The sequence below is a fragment of the Lagenorhynchus albirostris genome, chromosome 3, assembly GCF_949774975.1.
Source record: "Lagenorhynchus albirostris chromosome 3, mLagAlb1.1, whole genome shotgun sequence".
Taxonomy (NCBI): Eukaryota; Metazoa; Chordata; class Mammalia; order Artiodactyla; family Delphinidae; genus Lagenorhynchus; species Lagenorhynchus albirostris.
This window is the reverse complement of record NC_083097.1, coordinates 151,132,117-151,152,155: the sequence shown is the minus strand read 5'-3', so window position 1 is coordinate 151,152,155 and position 20,039 is coordinate 151,132,117. Positions and strand designations below refer to the sequence as shown.

Sequence of the window (20,039 nt, the reverse complement as noted above, 5' to 3'; positions counted from 1 at the left end):
ATGAGCTCGACACACATTTCAACACTCAACATGTTAATCGCATGTTCAAAGCATGTCTCAAAGTCATTGGAAATAGTTGCTGTCTCTGTCTCTGATATGTAAAACAGATCTGTGATGTGTAAAACTCAGGAGGTATTGATATCCACTTTTTGGCATCTGAACAGGAAACAAAGTTGTTTCGCAGTGATAATAAAGAATGAAGTAAATGCAACAGTCAAATGAAAGACAAAGTACTGAGGGAATGTATTAACAAAACGAATCCAACTAAATTCTGGTGACCTGGGGCCTACGGTTGTACACACTGCATGGAAATACCCCAGCCGCCTACTGGCATAGGAGGAAGGGTACTGCTAAGCCCATCACAGTATAATCCTTTTAAATGTCCCTTTCAAGGTTGTCTCCACTCAACACTGAGTATAGGAAATCTTCCCATCAGGCAGAAACACTGGCTGCGCAATGATTGACCAAGAAATTAACACACTAATGAATAAATGATGCTAATTTATTTCTATCTCTGACAACGGGAAACAGCACACACTCTGCGTCAATGATATGTCCTCTTTCCCACTTTTCTAAATGGTCAATTATGCTTTTCCCTTCATTGCTTTATATCATGTGTGGCAGGCATGATGGGAAATGGCTACCAATGGTTCTGTTATTGATTTCTACCTTCCTTTCACTGTGGCTAAAGAAGATACTTCGTATGATTTCAGTTTCTTAAAAATGTATTGGTACTTGTATTGTGGCGTAACATATGGTCTTTCCTGGAGAATGTTCCATGTGTACTTGAGAAAAATGTGTATTCTGCTGTTGTTGAGTGGAGTGATCTATATATGGCTGTTAGGTTTAGTTGGTTAACTGTGTTATTCAGTCCCCCTACCTCTCTACTGATCTTCTGTCTAGATGTGTTATCCATTATTGAAAGCAAGGTATTGATCTCCAACTATGATTTTAGAACTATCTATTTCTTCCTTCAATTCTGTCAATGTCTGCTTCACATATTTGGGGGATGTTTGGTACATATATGTTTATAGTTGTTATATCTTCTTGATAGATTGAACTTGTTATCAACATATAGTGGCCTCCTTTTCCTCTTGTGATAGTTTTTGATTTAAAGTTTATTTTGTGTGATATTAACGTAGCCATCCCAGATCTATCTTCCTTCCTTCCTTTCTTTTTCTCTCTCTCTCTTTCTTTCTTTTTGTTACTATTTGCATGGGATATTTTATTCTGTGCTTTAACTTTCAACTAACTTGTGTCTCTTGAAATCAAGTGAGTTTTTTGCGGGCAGCATATATTTGGATTATGGATGTTTTTAAAGTCCATTCTGCCAATATTTATCTTTTTATTGGAGAGCTTAATCCACTTACTTTTTCAAAAATTACTGATGAGGAAGAACTTAGTTCTGTCTGTTTCCTGGTTGTTTTCTGTATGTCTTATGCATTTTTTGCCCCTCATTTACTCCATTACTGACTTCTTCTGTGCTTAGCCGGTTTTGTTGTAGTGAACTCTTGATTCCTTTTTCATTTCTTTTTGCATATAGTCTATTGATATTTTCTTTGTGGTTATCAAGAAGATTACATTCACCCTTCTAAAGTTCAACCAATATCATTTGAATTGAAACCAACTTCAATAGCACACAGAAACTCTGTTCCTCTACAGTTCCATTCCTCCTCCTTACATTATTGTTGTCACAAATTACACCTTTATACTTTGTGAGCCCAATAACATGGATTTATGATTATTTTATGCATTTGTTTTTTCAATCACGTAAGAAATAAAAAGTAGAGTTACAAGCCAGTAGCACAATACTGGCTTTAGTATCTGCCCATATATTTATCTTTACTGGAGATTTCTATTTCTTTATACAGCTTCGAGTTGCTGGCTAGTGTCCTTTCATTTCAACCTGAAGGTTCAATTTAGCATTTGTCATAGGGCAGTGTTAGGAAGTTGTAAAACAAACGCCCTCAGCCTTTGTTCATCTGGGAATGTGTTAATTTCTCCCTAAGTTTTGAAACCAGTTTGGCCAAATATAGAATTCTTGGTGGACAGTTTTTTTCTTTCAGCACTTTAAATATGTCTGGCCTCTTGCCTCCATGGTTTCAGATAGGATATTAGCTATGAATCTTTTTGAGGATCCCTGCTTTGTAACAAATTTGTTTTTTCTTTCTCCTTTGGGAGTAAAGATTCTTTCTCTGTCTTTCGGCATCTGAGAGTTTGATTATACTGTTTCTTGTTGTGGCGTTCCTTGAGTTTCTCTTAGTCCTGAAATCAGGCAAAGATTTACAGCAACCAAACACATACTGAACCAGGGAAGAGGCAATTTGAAAATGGCAGGAAAGCTTTGTGGCATTTTTACTTGCCCTTGCCCCATCTACTCTTAGTGTAGTGATGGTCTTAAAGTGGTGGGGTCTTAATGCAGTGATAGTCTTAAAGTAGCAGCAGACCATTCGTAGTATGGGGCCCTCAATCCTGCTTCAGGAGGGAGCAGAAGAGCCCATACTCTCGGATTATTATGTGTATCTGTTCTAACCTGTCTGGGAGCTACCTGAAGGACTGACACAAGATGCTTATCTCTGTCTTAGCTAACCTGGAACACAGTCTGGAAAAGCAGCGGTCATTGCTCAAAAAAAGTGCAAGGTGAACTGACAAAGCACAGATGGCTGGGGCAGAAGACTGTGCATTGAAATACAATAGACCACATAAGATGCAGGAGCAAAAGTTGGGGGAGATTCTTTGGGAACTTAGAACATACAAAAAGTACACATGTGTCCAGAGAAATTAAGAAAGCCACATGCATACTCAAGATAAGATGCATGTTCTGAAAACACCAGAGGAGTCTCTAAGCTTTTACCATGGGCTGAGCCCTGAACTCAGTGCAGGTCAGCTAAATGTTGAAGGAGTGATCCAGCAATCTGCACAATGGGGAGAGGTGTGTGGTTTTGAGTGTGCATGTGGATGTGCTTGTGTATATTTGTTTTTGTTTGTCTTAGGTGCAGGAATTCAAGGACATCTCTGTCAAAACATTAGCTAAACATGAACTAAAGGAACAGAGACTTCAGTGCCTACATACGATAAGGGGTACAGTCATTGCAAAACTAGTTTGGAAAGGTCCCTAAACAAACAGACTACTACAGCCTTCAACAATCCAAAGCCCAGAAAACCCTGGGAAAGTGGGAGAATCTGATTTCCATAGACACCACATTACAATATTTGAAAGCCAAGTGTTCAACCAAAAAACTCACAAGGTATACAAAGACATGGAAAAGTATGGTCCATTTAAGAAAACAAATTAATTGATGAAACCATCCCTAAGGAAGCCCAGACTTTTCTCCATTGCATATTCTTGCCTCCTTTGTCATAGATTCATTGACCATAAGTGCATGGGTTTCTTTCTGGGCTCTCTATTCTGTTCCAGTGATGGATGTTTTTGTGCCGGTACCATACTGTTTTGATTACTGTAGGTTTGTAGCACAGTCTGAAGCCAGGGAGAATGATTCCTCCAGTTGTGTTCTTCTTTCTCAAGACTGTTTTAGCTATTCAGGATCTTTTGTGTTTCCATACAAACTTTAAAATTATTTGTTCTAGGTCTGTGGAAAATGCCCTTGATATGTTGATACAGACTGCACTGAATGCGTATATTTCCTTGGGTATGATGGTCATTTTAACAATATTAATTCTTCCAATCCGTGACCATGGTATATCTTTCCAGCTGTTTGTGTCATCTTTCATTTCTTTTATGAGTGTCATATAGTTTCCTGGGTACAGGTCTTTTACCTCCTTAGGCAGGTTTATTCTTATGTATTTTATTCTTTTTTATGCGATTGTAAATGGGATTGTTTCCTTAATTTCTCTTTCTGATAGTTCACTGTGAGTGTATAGAAATACAAAATTTATATATAGAAATCTGTTGTATCCTGCAGATTTACCAAGTTCATGTTTGAGCTCGAATAGTTTTTTGATGGTGTCTTTCAGATTTTCTATGTATCATGCCATCTGCAAACAGTGACAGTTCTACTTTTTCCTTTCCATTTTGGAGTCCTTTTATTTATTTATTTTTTCTTGTCTGATTGCTGTGGCTAGGACTTCCAAAACTCTGTTCAATAAAAGTGGTGAGAGTGGGCATCCTTGTCTTGTTCCTGATCTTAGGGGAAACGCTTTCAGCTTTTCACCATTGAGTATGTTAGCTATGGGCTTGTCATATATGGCCTTTATTATGTTGAGGTATGTTCCCTCTACGCCCACTTTCTGGAGAGTTTTTACCATGAATGGATATTGCATTTTTTCAAAAGCTTTTTCTGCATCTATTGAGATGATCGTATGGTTTTTAGTCTTCAGTTTGTTACTGTGATGATAAGAGACCTAAGACAGCTACAGAGGCTAAGTGACCTTTCCTTCCCTGAATGGGTAGGTATCCTTGTTCTGCCTTCTAATTGAGTTAGTATCTGAGTAAAGAACTGCCAGGTGTCATTTAGTTCACAATACACTGCTGTGGCAATATAGAAATGAATTTGCCTAAGTCATTTGGCTTTTCTCAATTATAGTAAATGAATAGACTGAATGAATACTTCAACTTAAGGAAATGTTCTTAAAAATATATTAATGTAGGCAACTTCAGTGGAGAACTGAAATCAAAACAAAACATTCAGGTAAAGGGTTGAAATAAAAGTACACTCAGTTGTATCCAGTTTCCTCTTGTAAATCTCTCTTTTTAATTTGAGGGGACAGTCACTTGAGAATATCTGACTTGGGGCTAAGGAAATCTAAGCCTTCTTGGCCACACTGTATTCTCTTATGTCATTTACTAAAGACACCAGTTGGGCTGCTGAAAAAAGAGTGGGAAAAATCAATCCCTCACATCCAAAGGGCGGCTCTTGAAAATATGTGTGTTGTTGTAGTTATTTTGCTCTTCTGGCCTCAGAAGTTCTAATCTTAACCTTAGCCCCTCATGGAGAGAGACATTGTAAACCAATTCCCACATTACTCATTATGTGACCGTTGAAAAAGAGAAACCCAGCTCTTTCCCTGTGCTTTCAACCAGTTATCTTCTTCAAAAATCTGTTTGGATTGTGATACCTTAATCTTGCCTGGAAAGGGACTTATGGGAAGGTTCTTATGGTTTGAAAGTTTGGTGCCAGTATCTGCAAAGAAAGAAGAAAGATGTGTTTATGAAACATCCCAATAGTGAAGGTGTGTGAAAGCAACTTTTGAAAAAGTTAATCTGTCAGAGTTTTGCCGTATTATTACATTTTATTTTATTCATTGAAAATAAATAATTATCAATGAATCCTTTCTAGATTTTCTAGTTTCCCAAAGTTCCCTGTATTCACATTCTAAGAGGAAAAATGGTATTTTAAGTCACTGCTCTCCACCTTATATTATTTATAATCACTCCTCGTGACCTCTTCCTTCCAAGAAACGTGATCCTGAGAAGTGTCCTTTGTTTGTCTTTGTGGAATAAGTGATGAGGATGCATCCTGGAGACCTGTGAGATGTTTAACTTGTGGCATAATGAAACTAGGAGAGTTCTGGAAAGATCTGGAAAGGTGGCTGGTAGAGTGTGGCCAGATGTGGTGGGAGAAGAGAGACATACAGAGAGAGGGAGAGGAAATTTTCAGAAGGAGAAAATGAAACAAATAATTAAATAAGTTTTGTTGTGTGGTGTGGGACGCAAGCCTTTCTCTCCCCCTTTCCTTCACAATGTCTTTGTTAAAGACTGTGTTTTTCATTAGTTTTACTAAGATAGGATTTGCCGTTTTGTTTGGATACTGAGAATGGACCCATGGGAACAGTTACATTTGGTTTATCTCTGACTATCTTTAATGAAGAACATAAATATTGGCCACACTATCTATGCACATGCATCACCATGCCTTTTTTGTTCTCTGTTCATATATCTAAGTCCTCTTCTTTCTTTAAGGTCAATCTCAAATCTCATCTGAAATGTACATTTATTGATAGATTCAACCCATAATGAACTGTCCCTTCTTTGTCCTCCTTAGGCTCTGATTATTTATAAAAACTCATGTTTGAACTTAGAGACTGTCCAATATGATATATTAGTTATTTCACCAGCATATGTTATATCCTCAACACAATTATACGCTTTTGTGGGGCTGGGATCATACATTCTGTAATTTTTCTCAGTACTTACACTTACTTTGATAAAAAGCTCATTCATTCATCTAAACATCATTTATTGGGTGTTAATTAAATATCTCAACTCAGTAAATATTGTTTGAATGAATGCATGCATGAATGAGGGAGTATGCAATAGGTAGCCTAATGTACCGCCCAATGTGAGAAAACCAAAAACGTAAACACAAAAGCAAGCCAAAAAGTGGACCAGGACTTTCTGTAAAATATCCTGCTTTTTGTTGGATGATGCCATGAAAATCAAGATGCTCCTGAAAGGTCTTAATAGCTGACCAAGAATAGTAAACAATTGAAATTCTCTCAGGCTTCTTCAACCCTATCACTGGACACATTTATACCTCTCAGGAATGGTATTAAAAGAAGAGATTAATAAAGCTTTTATAGATGAGTTGATAAATCTCTAAAGATTTAAGTCTTCATTGCCTGCTAGGTTTTCTCTATTTTGGGTTTCCAAAAGATTTCAATAAACCACAGGATAATTAAAAATTAGACATTATCTTTCTTACCTTGATGTTTTTTGATGGTAAACACCTTTTAATTGTCTCCATAGTGCTGCCTAGTTTCCACCAGTACAGTACTTAAGTGAATTTGGCTCTGGATGTTGAATATTACTTAAATAACTAAAGTAACTTCCTCAGAATTATTATTCTATTCTGGTTAGGATACTATCTGCTCTGGTTTGTTAAAATTTCCCTTTAGAGTGGTTTTAATTTTGTTTCTGATAGGGTCCTAGGATTTATTGCCACACCCATCCTGCATCTGTTTTTCTTTGAATTACTCTCCTTGCAGTTTCTGATTCATACAGGGCCTTACAGGTTAGTGACAACCTGGCCATCACAACGCTGGGAAGGACAGGCCTACTTTTCAGAGGTGTTGATGTTTTCTGTACCTGAAGGTTTTCAAGAGATATCCATCTTCCTCACCACCGCCCTTGGCCCTCTTAATGGACTAAGCAGTTCCTCATGAAATTTCTGTAGGATATCTGTACCAACTTCTCAATATTGTTCCATCCTGAGTCTATAAATTCCTGGCCTCAAGGTAATGTTAGATTTCTAGCTCCAGCCCCTATTTACATAAGGCCTATACTAAGGAACGGAACCCACAGACATCAGTCCGCTCTTCTTTCTCTGGATTTAATTTCTCTGTTACTTTCTGAAACACGCAGGTGTTCCTTTCTTTCTTTTAATCTCAGCTATGTCCTTTTAACTTTTTCAAAATTGACCCAGAATTTACGTGTGTCTCCAGTAAGAGTACATTAAATTGAGCTTAGTCTGTTATTCTACTGGCATATTTGAGATCCAGATAATTTGCTACTTAACTGGATTCAATGACCTGTATATTTCAGGCATCTAACACTTAACCATGTTCCAAATTTCCCTCCTTATAGTTAGTAATCTTCTTGGGAATCTGGATGACATAAAATGGAATAAAGTTAGTGAGTGGCCCAGGAATGCCTGAAAGTTTGTTTGTCAGAGTGGCCAGGGAAAGTTAAGCAAGGAAGAAAAGCAAATGAAAAACAGAATCCCATTATTATGGCTGAGTTTACTCCCAGGATTCCATGCAGAGCTCTCTGTAGAGCTGGGTTGGGTTATAATTTATGCCAGAGCTCTACGTGGGGCTGACACCATCTCGTGCCAAGCTCTCAGTTCTGGGCTAACGTCATCTCTGGTCCACTCTGTGGAGTGGAAACTTTGGAGGAATGGCCAATGGGTTCCGCGGTGTAGGAAGAGGGAAATTATGAATGTGACTTTCTAAATTGTGGAGGAACTAACCACTGTAAATGTGCCTTGAACTATGTTGTTTAATTTGACCAGTCAGATCAATGACTTTCCCCTTGAATGAAATGCTGCTACGTATATGAGCAGAAAAACAAAACTGGTATAAGGAATAGATAGCTAGTGGGAAGCTTCCGCATAGCACAGGGAGATGCGCTCTGTGCTTTGTGACCACCTAGAGGGGTGGGATAGGGAGGGTGGGAGGGAGGGAGATGCAAGAGGGAGGAGATATGGGGACATATGTATAACTGATTTACTTTGTTATAAAGCAGAAACTAACACACCATTGTAAAGCAATTATACTCCAATAAAGATGTTACAAAAAAAACTGGTATAAGGAGATGGAGAGACTGGGAGTCTTATTTTCCCACCAATTAACTTTGCCTCTGACCATGACCTTCCCTTTGAGTCTCCTAGACCTTGGGGATGATCGCAGCCCCTTGGGTTGGGTGACGGCAACCCCATCTTCACTAGAACCTCTATAGTTAACTTTGATTTTTCCCACTCCGTCTATCCATCCCATGTATGCAGTCAGACATTTGATCATGGACTTTTCCTGACAAAATATGCTTGAATATAACCATTTCTTTTCACTCCCACTGCTACTGCTATTGTCACTGCCTTAACTAGGGCTTTATCTTTAAGTTCTTTATATAAATATATAAATATCTATATATAAATATAATATACAAATAAATAAAATATAATATTAATTCTGATGATTTTAAAGTCTTTTCTTGATAAAGACTTTTCCTGATAAAGACACACAATATCTTATATAAATATTTTTGTATTATCTGTTCTTAGAATTTTAGCCATATGATTCTATCTCTTGGTTTGTCTAGAACTTTTTGATTGAATGCTGGCTATTTTATTTGGCTTTTTTTGTTTTTCTCAGTGGAAACGTTGATTTGCTTCAAAATATTTTATTCTACCTGGAAGTAGCAAATCTTCAAATTACAATTTTTTAAATGCTTTCAAATATCAATACTATAGGTGTCACAAAATCTAGAAAAATGACATTTAAAAATTAACTACTGCCAGATGTGTCTCTATAAAACTTTTCCCCCACTCTTTTAGCTATATATTCTTTAACTGCCTCCTCATACGACAGTTTATGTATTTTCGAAATAAAATTTTAAGAAATAAACTTTGTAGTTTTTAGACATAGATTTCTTGTAGCATGGTTGATTAGAATTTGCTTCTAGTTATTAATAGTTTAGAAAAGTTTATTTCAGCTTCACAATTTATTATTGATAATGTCACATTAATTTTCATTGTTAACTTTGAGAAAACCTCTATGGATTACTTCCTCATAAGTATTTACTATTATAAATGCATTACTGATTTCAGTACTGCTATAGGTTTGTGCATTACAGGGATTCTGATAAAATACTCATTCATACCATTCCATTACACACATTGTTGATGGAGTATATTCATTCATTCATTCATTCATTCATTTATTTATTTATTTTTGGCTGTGTTGGGTCTTCGTTGCTGTGCGCAGGCTTTCTCTACTTGCAGGGACTGGGGGCTACTCTTCGTTGCGGTGCACAGGCTTCTCATTGCGGTGGCTTCTCTTGTTGCAGAGCACGGGCGCTAGGCACGGAGGCTTCAGTAGTTGTGGCTCGCAGGCTCAATAGTCGTGGCTCACGGGCTCTAGAGCGCAGGTTCCGTAGTTGTGGCACACTGGCTTAGTTGCTCCGTGACATGTGGGATCTTCCCGGACCAGGACTCGAACCCTTGTCCCCTGCATTGGCAGGTGGCTTCTTAACCACTGCGCCATCAGGGAAGCCTCTGGAGTATATTCTTGACAGAAGAAGATTTCCGTTTTGACTAAGCATTGATGAAAACTGAATCTTTGACTTATCTTTCACATGCCTGATGATTGAAATAATTTTCCACAGATTAGCTTCTGGTTTTTTACTTTTCAATTCTTTTTTTCTTCTTCAAACGCACATGCTTTGAGAGCTGTGAAGTGCAAGACATGGCTATATTGTAAGGTGGGTTTTGTCCTTATGCTTCTGTGTCTTGTGCTAGGTTAAGTCAAAAGTCAGTATGAGTACTGGAAGTTATTCCTGTAATGCGATAGTATATAGTCAATTACATATGGCGGTGTCTGAAAATCACATAATAGCCTCACTTAAAACATCTCCTTAGGGCTTCCCTGGTGGCGCAGTGGTTGAGAGTCCACCTGCCGACGCAGGGGACACAGGTTCGTGTCCCGGTCCGGGAAGATCCCACATGCTGCGGAGCGGCTAGGCCCGTGAGCCATGGCCGCTGAGCCTGTGCATCCAGAGCCTGTGCTCCACAACGGGGGAGGCCACAACAGTGAGAGGCCCGCGTACCACAGAAAAAAGAAAATCTCCTTAGCCAGATTTCAAAAAAGCCTGTGGCCATTCCAATATGATCCAACATAGCGGAATATGATAGAAGGAAAATTGGCAAAGAAAGAGACCCTGGTCTTACCTGATGGAAGTTAAAATATCTCACTTTTGACAATTTTGCAAAAACTTATAATTCCATGAACTAATTTCTAGGGTTCTTCATAGGACCTAAAAAGGAACCCATAGAGTTGTAGAACAACAATAAAAGCTGCTGTGATGAGAAGCCCGGGCACCGCAACAAAGAGTAGCCCCCGCTCGCCACAACTAGAGAAAGTCTGCACGCAGCATTGAAGACCCAACGCAGCCAAAATAAAAATAAATAAAGATAAATAAATTTAATTTTAAAAAAGTAATACTCAGGTTTGAGGCATGAGAGGTATGATGAGGAGAAATTAGCTAATCCTTTCAGAACTTTTAAAATATCAAACTCAGTCTCTAAGATTTTAGCATTATATACAACATTGGTTACTTATTAGTGGTTTGGGAAGGCCAATTTAAAATTTTCTGATCTTACTGTATTGAAATTCACGGCCCTAATGTTTTCCACATTGACTATATGAATGATGAAGTAAAGTCAATCATGTATTTCCTTTCCAACTGGACAGAAAACAAAATTTTAAAAAGTGTTTGGACTACTGACTTCTGATTTCTTCTAAGGCAAGTGTATAGGTAATTTTTATTCCCTGATTAGGAGGAAAATGGTGGAAGAGGGCAGGGTTAAGAATTAAGATTTCAAGAGCGTGAGAGGTAGATGGCCAACCAGAGTTCCTAAGGTTCGGTGCCTGTAACTGTTGCCGCCGCTTAAGCCTGCCAAAGCAGTGGTACGGCTGCTGCCCTCGTATTTGCTACCTCTAGAAACATTCTTGCCAGTAGTGGCGGCAGCGGGACTCAATTACCCCCTTTTCTCACTCTCTGCAGACCCTCCAGATGGCATCTTCTGTGGGCAATGTGGCCGACAGCACAGAACCAACGAAACGTATGCTTTCCTTCCAAGGGTTAGCTGAGTTGGTACATCGAGAGTATCAGGCAGGAGATTTTGAGGCAGCTGAGAGACACTGCATGCAGCTGTGGAGACAAGAGCCAGACAATACTGGAGTACTTTTATTACTTTCATCTCTACACTTCCAGTGTCGAAGGCTGGACAGATCTGCCCACTTTAGTACTCTGGCAATTAAACAGAACCCTCTTCTGGCAGAAGCCTATTCGAATTTGGGGAATGTGTATAAGGAAAGAGGGCAGTTGCAGGAAGCAATTGAGCATTACCGGCATGCATTGCATCTCAAACCAGATTTCATCGATGGTTATATTAACCTGGCAGCCGCTTTGGTAGCAGCAGGCGACATGGAAGGGGCAGTACAAGCTTACGTCTCTGCTCTTCAGTGCAATCCTGATTTGTACTGTGTTCGCAGTGACCTGGGGAACCTGCTCAAAGCCCTGGGTCGCTTGGAAGGAGCCAAGGCATGTTATTTGAAAGCAATGGAGACGCAACCGAACTTTGCAGTAGCTTGGAGTAATCTTGGCTGTGTTTTCAATGCACAAGGGGAGATTTGGCTTGCAATTCATCACTTTGAAAAGGCTGTCACGCTTGACCCCAATTTTCTGGATGCTTATATCAATTTAGGAAATGTCTTGAAAGAGGCACGGATTTTTGACAGAGCTGTGGCAGCTTACCTTTGTGCCCTAAGCTTGAGCCCAAATCATGCAGTGGTACATGCCAACCTGGCTTGTGTATACTATGAGCAAGGCCTGATGGATCTGGCAATAGACACCTACAGGCGAGCTATTGAATTGCAACCACATTTCCCTGATGCTTATTGCAACCTAGCCAACGCTCTGGAAGAGAAGGGCAGTGTTGCCGAAGCAGAAGATTGTTATAATACAGCTCTGCGGCTGTGTCCCACCCATGCAGACTCTGTGAGTAACCTAGCCAATATCAAAGGAGACCAGGGAAACTTTGAAAAGGCAGTTCGCTTGTATTGTAAAGCATTAGAAGTCTTCCCAGACTTTGCTGTTGCCCATTCAAATTTAGCAAGTGTATTGCAGCAGCAGGGAAAACTGCAGGAAGCTCTGATGCATTATAAGGAGGCTGTTCGAATCAGTCCTACCTTTGCTGATGCCTACTGTAACATGGGAGACATTCTAAAGGAGATGCAGGATGTTCAGGGAGCCTTGCAGTGTTATACTCGTGCCATTCAGATTAACCCTGCACTTGCGGATGCCCACAGCAATCTGGCTTCCATTCACAAGTATTCAGGGAATATTCCAGAAGCAATTGCTTCTTATCGCACTGCTCTGAAGCTTGAACCTGATTTTCCTGACGCTTATTGTGATTTGGCTCATTGCCTGCAGATTGTCTGTGATTGGACAGACTATGATGAGCGAATGAAGAAGTTGGTCAGCATTGTGGCTGACGAGCTGGAGAAGAATAGGTTGCCTTCTGTGCAGCCTCATCATAGTATGCTCTATCCTCTTTCTCATGGCTTCAGGAAGGCTATTGCTGAGAGCCATGGGAACCTCTGCTTGGATGAGATCGGTGTCCTTCATAAACCACCGTACGAACATCCAAAAGACTTGAAGCTCAGTGATGGTCGACTGCGTGTAGGATACGTGAGTTCTGACTTTGGGAATCATCCTACTTCTCATCTTATGCAGTCTATTCCAGGCATGCACAATCCTGATAAATTTGAGGTATTCTGTTATGCCCTGAGCCCAGATGATGGCACAAACTTCCGAGCGAAGGTGATGGCAGAAGCCCATCATTTCATTGATCTTTCTCAGATTCCATGCAATGGGAAAGCAGCTGATCGCATCCATCAAGATGGTATACACATCCTTGTAAATATGAATGGTTATACCAGGGGTGCTCGAAATGAACTCTTTGCTCTCAGGCCAGCTCCTATTCAGGCAATGTGGCTGGGCTACCCTGGGACCAGTGGCGTGCTTTTCATGGATTATATCATCACTGATCAGGAAACTTCACCTGCTGAAGTTGCTGAGCAGTATTCTGAGAAACTGGCTTATATGCCCCATACTTTCTTTATTGGTGATCATGCTAATATGTTCCCTCGCCTGAAGAAGAAGGCAGTCATCGATTTTCAGTCCAATGGGCACATTTATGACAATCGGATTGTGCTGAATGGCATCGACCTCAAAGCATTTCTTGATAGTCTCCCAGATGTGCAGATTGTCAAGATGAAATGTCCTGATGGAGGAGACAACGCAGACAGCAGTAATACAGCTCTTAATATGCCTGTCATTCCTATGAATACTATTGCAGAGGCAGTTATTGAAATGATTAACAGAGGACAAATTCAGATAACAATTAATGGATTCAGTCTTAGCAATGGACTGGCAACTACCCAGATCAACATTAAGGCTGCCACTGGAGAGGAGGTTCCCCGTACCATTATTGTAACCACACGTTCTCAGTACGGGTTACCGGAAGATGCCATTGTGTACTGTAACTTCAATCAGTTATATAAAATTGACCCATCTACTTTGCAGATGTGGGCAAATATTCTGAAGCGTGTTCCCAATAGTGTACTGTGGCTGTTGCGTTTTCCAGCAGTAGGAGAACCTAATATTCAACAGTATGCACAAAATATGGGCCTTCCCCAGAACCGTATCATTTTTTCACCTGTTGCTCCTAAAGAGGAACATGTTCGGAGAGGCCAGCTGGCTGATGTCTGCTTGGACACTCCACTCTGTAATGGACACACCACAGGGATGGATGTCCTTTGGTCAGGGACCCCCGTGGTGACTATGCCAGGAGAGACTCTTGCTTCCCGAGTTGCAGCTTCCCAGCTCACTTGTTTAGGCTGTCGTGAGCTTATTGCTCAAAATAGACAAGAATATGAAGACATAGCTGTGAAACTGGGAACTGATCTAGAATACCTGAAGAAAATTCGTGGCAAAGTCTGGAAGCAGAGAACATCTAGCCCTCTGTTCAACACCAAACAATACACGATGGACCTAGAGCGGCTCTATCTACAGATGTGGGAGCATTACGCAGCTGGCAACAGACCTGACCACATGATTAAGCCTGTTGAAGTCACTGAGTCGGCCTAAATAAGGACTGTGTGCACAGGAGAATTACCCTGTACCTGAGCCTCAACCTTCTGGGGGAAAGGGAACTACTTTTTCCTTATCTGTACAATACCATGCTGCAGATGGGTGACAGACAATGATAAGAAATAGCACAGCCAGACTTGCTTCCTGCATGATCATGATCATGATAGGGAGAGACACAAGAGATGGGAAACTGCTGTTCCACAAGGAGTCTCCATAGAATTTTGCAGCAGCCAGGTGTCTGGAAGGTCTGGAAGGTAAGTCTGGAAGGTCTGATCTCCCTTGGTCTTCCATGGGATGGATGGTTAGTGTGGAAGGGAGATAGAGATTGCCCAGCCGTTTTGTGATTATCATGGATTGATTGAGTCTTCTGAATTAATATTTTTCTTTATATTTTGGGTATTGGAGCTTTTAAAAATGTTTGGTTTCAGGTATTTTTATTCATGTGAAGTGTGTATGATTCTCTTGAGATAAGCTTTTAAGCTAAAATATTCCTTGTTTTAGTTTCTGAACTCTACAGATAAATGGGGACTTTGCTGGTGTAGTCTTTTTATAGGTTTTGTAAACCACTTGAGCTTATATCAGTCATTTTAGTGTCTGACATAATGTTCGGAACTATCAGTGCTTTGTTGGTTTATAGATGATGGCTTAAATTATTTTCCTGGTCTGTTTCCTTCTTCCCTTCCCCCCACTTAAAAATTCTCCTGTAACTTAGCTAACAAAAAAACAAGTCTGATTCAAAACCTCCCAGAGTGTTTCTCTTAACCGCATCATCTGGTGCCAAATGAAGATTCTTAGGAGTGATTATTAATTCTGAAGGGCACTGTTGTGGTACTGTCACTGATGATAATAATAATGGATTTTTGGCCTAGAGTTTTGACCAATTTCACCAGTGTTTTACCATTGACTGCCCCTCTATGCTGCTTCCAAAAGTGATAGTGTGTGTTAAGATTTTTACTTTCATTTCTAATGTTTGTTTGTTTGTTTTAGTGAGTCCTGTTCTTCCTTTTTCTTTCAGCAGAAATGAAATCCCAGGTAAGTATAAGTATTCAAATATTTGATCAGTAAGTCACAGTTATCTCCAGTACATTTAAATAACTTTCATCAAAAAACATGTTATAGGTAAAAAGCTCTGAAGGACCAGCTATGTATATGGTAATTATGTTTCAGACCTTCTAGGGTATTATATATAATAACTTGTCTTCTGGACGTGGTCTTGAAGTCTTTATGGATTCAGTCTCAGTAGTAGCGAACTGCACTGCTACTTGGTTTGGAGTACAAATTAGACTTTAGCCCTCCTGGAGGTTGAGTTTTTGGTATTGAAAACCATAGGAATGAAATTATTGTATTTCAACAGAGGATCGAGGGCTTGAGGCTTAAACAAGGCAACATACGTGTGGGAAGCAGTCAGCCTTGAGGGCAGGTAAGGACATGCCAGGCATGCGGCCGCTGCTCGAAGGGACTGTCCCTACTTGTTCCCCTCCTTGTTCCATTCCATGGGAGATAAATCACCAGGGCCCAGAGATCAGAAAGAATGTAAAATGAGACAAGCAAAGCTGTCTCCCCCCTGCACATGCAGGTTATTTTTGATGCTTCTGGGTTTATGGGTTTCCTCCCAGGGAAGTTAACCTTGAGCCGAGACAGTCTGTAGGTAATGTAAACCACCATCTGGCAACCTTCTGATTTCTAGTCTAGATAATCTGCAACTGTAGCATAATACAATTTGCCTTGCAACCATCAGTTGTCTTGGTCCTTCTGACCCCACCCGTCGGTGCTACTTCAGTTCCTTACCCCTTCCCTTGTGACCCTGGGCGGTGAGATCCTCTTTCTCCGGCTGGTCCGCGGCAAGTGGCACTCGAACAGGGACCTGAAGCGTGAAGGCAATTAAAAGAAAAAGAAAGTGCAGGTAAGAGAACCCTTATGCAAAATATGTGTGGCCACCAGTAAAAGTGAAACGAATAGAGGCATAAGGCAATAGTCAGAAGTAAAATAAGATGGGGCAAAAGGGCTCAAAGATGTATGAATTATTTGCTCAGGTTTTACTTTTGATGCTTAAAGCTTGGGGTAATAAAGTTTCTGAACTTTATTGTTGACTGAATTTTTACAGCATATCCATGGTGTATCTCCCTGGTTTCCTGATGGCGGCTCTGGTGACATAGAAATCTGGCAGAAAGTTGGAGAAGATTTAAAAAATTATTACGAGTATCGAGGGCCTACTCATACTCCTGTTGTTACATATAGTTTGTGGAATCTGATAAAAATATGTTTAGATTCTTCTCATGATAGTGTTGATTTGAATGTAAAGTCAGAAAAACATAAGCCTCTGACAGAAGGAGAGACTGTATTATCAGCTACTGTGTCGCCACTTCCTAAACCGAAAGCGCTAATTAATTTAAATAGTTCAGATGAAGAGGAATTTTGACTTAACAGATGAGGCTTGTAAACATAAAAGAGAGAACTATCCTGAGGATGATTTTCTAATGGCTGTGATAGATAAGTCAGTGAAAAAGCTGCAGGTTAATAAGGACTGTCTTGCTCAAAAATCTACATCTGTAAAAATGCTCAGTCCCTTGCAGCGCGCTGTACAAGGAGCAATAAAACGAGGAAAAGATCCTATTTTCTGTTGTCCCGTCATAGAAAGACCTGATCCTAATAATCCTCAACAAGCCTAGGGAGCATCAGCCTCTCCCTTTGAAAGTTTTGAAAGATTGAAAATCTGCCTGTGCTCAATATGGGCCCACTGCTCCTTTTACTGCTGCTATGGTTGACAGGAGAAGCTCTTCCCCCCGCTGATTGGAAGTCTATTGCACGAGCTTGTTTAAATGGTGGAGATTATTTAATATGGAAGTTTGATTTTTATGAACGGGCTGCTGAACAAGCAGAAAAGAATGCTGCCCATAATATTCCAGTTGATTATCATATGCTGATTGGGGAAGGACAATATCTTTCTTTACAAGATCAATTAACTTATCCCTTTGTTGCTTATCCTCAAATAAATCATTTGGCATTACAAGCCTGGAGGAAATGACCTTCTACACACAAAACTGAAGATCTTTCAAAACTTAGACAGGGACCTGATGAACCATACGCTGATTTTGTAGATAGGTTGTCACAGGCGGTGGGGAGACTCATTGTGGACGGACTCACTGGTACAATTGTAGTTAAGCAACTTGCTTTTGAAAATGCTAATAATGAGTGTCAGGCTGCGATTCGACCTTGGAGAAAACGGGAACATTGGAGGCTTATATTCGCCTTTGTGCAGACATTGGGCCCACTTATATACAGGGTGCTGCTGTGGCTGCAGCATTAACTAACGTGGGTTTAAAAACAATCAAAAGAAAACAAAGACTTGTTTTAAATGCGGAAAGGCAGGTCATTTTGCTAGAGAATGTAGATCTTTTAATTCTAAGCCTAGTCCTTGCTTCCCTACTCAGAAACCTCCAGATGGTCAGAAAATCCCTGGTTTATGCCCTAAATGCAATAGGGGAAAACATTGGGCACAAGATTGTTGCTCAGTGGCCCACAAGGATGGGCCACCACTGTCGGGAAACTCCTCCCGGGGCCTTCCCCGGCCCCAACAAATAATAAGGGCAATGTCTGTGTATCCTCCTCAAATTATCAATCAGACATTAACCAAAAACAGAAACATACAATATCCTCGCTCTCCAGAGCAACACCAGGAAGCGCAGGACTGGAGCTCAGTACCTCCGCCCAATATGTATTAACTCCTGAAATGGGTCCTCAGGCCCTCTCTACGGGCATCTGTGGACCTTTACCCAAGGGTTTGATGGGACTATTATTGGGAAGAAGTAGTGTCGCCATGAAAGGTTTAACTGTTATGCCAGGAGTCATAGATTCTGACTACGAAGGAGAAATAAAAGTCATGGCACAAACTATTAAAAATATAATAACTATTTCTCCTGGTGATAAAATTGCACAATTGCTACTTTTGCCCTTTGTACCTCATGGACAAATTTTACAACATCAAAAGAGAGAAACAAAGGCTTTTGGATCGTCTAATGCTGCCTACTGGATTCAGAAGATAGGGAAAGAACGTCCAGAAATGAAATGAACCATTAATGGAAAGGTTTTCTCAGGTTTGTTAGACACTGGAGCTGATGTCTCTGTTATGACGCAGGTACACTGGCCTAAACGTTGGCCCATTAGTCCTACTATTACAGAACTTCACGGAATAGGACAAAGTTCTTCTCCTATGCAAAGTAGTCAGTTTTTTTTTATGGCAAGATAGTGAGGGCCATTCAGGATATTTCCAGCCTCATGTTTTGCCTGGGCTGCCTTTAAACCTCTGGGGCCGAGATATATTAAAAGAAATGGGAGTATTACTTTATAGTCCAAACTCTCAAGTCTCTAATATGATGTTGTATCAAGGATTTCTTCCCACAAAAGGGCTGGGAACAAATCAACAAGGAACTGTCTGTCCTACTGATGTGAAAATAAAAAATGATAGACAAGGTTTGGGTTTTTCTTAGGCGCCTTGGATTCTCCACTCACTGCTGATCCAATTACTTGGCTGACTGATGACCCTGTATGGGTGGACCAATGGCCCCTCACAAAGCAGAAATGAGAAGCTGCAGAACAATTAGTACTGGAACAATTAGGGCATTTAGAAATTTCCAGTAGTCCTTGGAATACTCCTGTTTTTATTATCAAGAAAAAATCTGGAAAATATAGGTTATTACAGGATCTAAGAGCTGTTAATAAAACTATGCTAATAATGGGAGCTCTTCAACCAGGCCTACCCTCTCCAACAGCCATACCACACAATTATCATCTTTTAGTTATAGATTTAAAAGATTGTTTTTTCACTATTCCTTTGTTTCCTGAAGATAGAAAACATTTTGCTTTTAGCTTGCCTGCCTTAAATTTTAAGGAACCCGTGAGGAGATTTCAATGGAAAGTATTGCCTCAGGGCATGGCAAATAGTCCTACATTATGTCAAAAATATGTGGCTCAGGCCTTGACTCCTGTGAGAAAAAGGTTTCCATCGTTATATCTCATACATTATATGGATGATATACTTTTAGCCACTGATAATATTTCTTTATTAGAGACTGCTTTTCAATTTTTACAACAGTCCTTACAATCATTTGGCTTGGTCATTGCCTCAAAAAAAATTCAAAGACAATCTCCATTTTTATATTTGGGAAAATATATTGATAACACTACTATTAGGCCTCAAAAACTGCAAATTCGAGTTGATAATTTAAAAACATTAAATGCTTTTCAAAAATTACTTGGAGATATTAATTAGCTAAGGCCTTCCTTAAAACTTACTACTGCTCAATTACAGCCTTTGTTTGATATTCTTAAAGGTGACTCAGATCCTTCTTCTTCACGCTCTATGACTCCAGAAGGATTTCAAGCTTTACAAATAGTCAGTAGATCTATCAGTTCTACACAATTAACTAGAATTCATACTCACCTTCCAATTTTCTTAATAATTTGTCCAACTCCTCATGTGCCTACTGCCGTCTTATGGCAAACTGTTGGAATTATTGAATAGATTCATATGAAATCTACACCCTCTAAAGTTATTAACCCGTATTATGAACTTATTAGTAATTTAATAATGCAAGGTAGAACTAGATGCTTACAACCTATAAGTATAGAACCTTCTCAAATTATTATC

The 20,039-nt window shown here is 39.8% G+C and overlaps 2 protein-coding genes across 5 annotated transcripts in view; one reads left to right on the top strand and one right to left on the bottom strand.

Annotated features, from left to right (window-relative positions):
- Positions 1-20,039, bottom strand: part of LOC132517307 (UDP-N-acetylglucosamine--peptide N-acetylglucosaminyltransferase 110 kDa subunit-like) — a 252,303-nt gene that overhangs the window by 110,261 nt on the left and 122,003 nt on the right. The gene's annotated exons all lie outside the window — the stretch shown is intronic.
- LOC132517306 (UDP-N-acetylglucosamine--peptide N-acetylglucosaminyltransferase 110 kDa subunit-like) lies at positions 11,249-14,389 on the top strand. 2 transcript variants are annotated; one of them, XM_060144230.1, is made up of 2 exons: positions 11,249-14,027; positions 14,091-14,140. In XM_060144230.1, coding segments are annotated over exons 1-2 (2,781 nt in total). In that variant the 3' UTR covers positions 14,093-14,140. The 2 variants fall into 2 exon arrangements, with proteins under 2 accessions (XP_060000213.1, XP_060000212.1); XM_060144229.1 differs by having other exon boundaries at positions 11,249-14,389.

Excerpts from the sequence above, each read along its gene's own strand:
- LOC132517306 (XM_060144229.1), top strand. The coding sequence starts at position 11,249 with ATGGCATCTTCTGTGGGCAATGTGGCCGACAGCACAGAACCAACGAAA.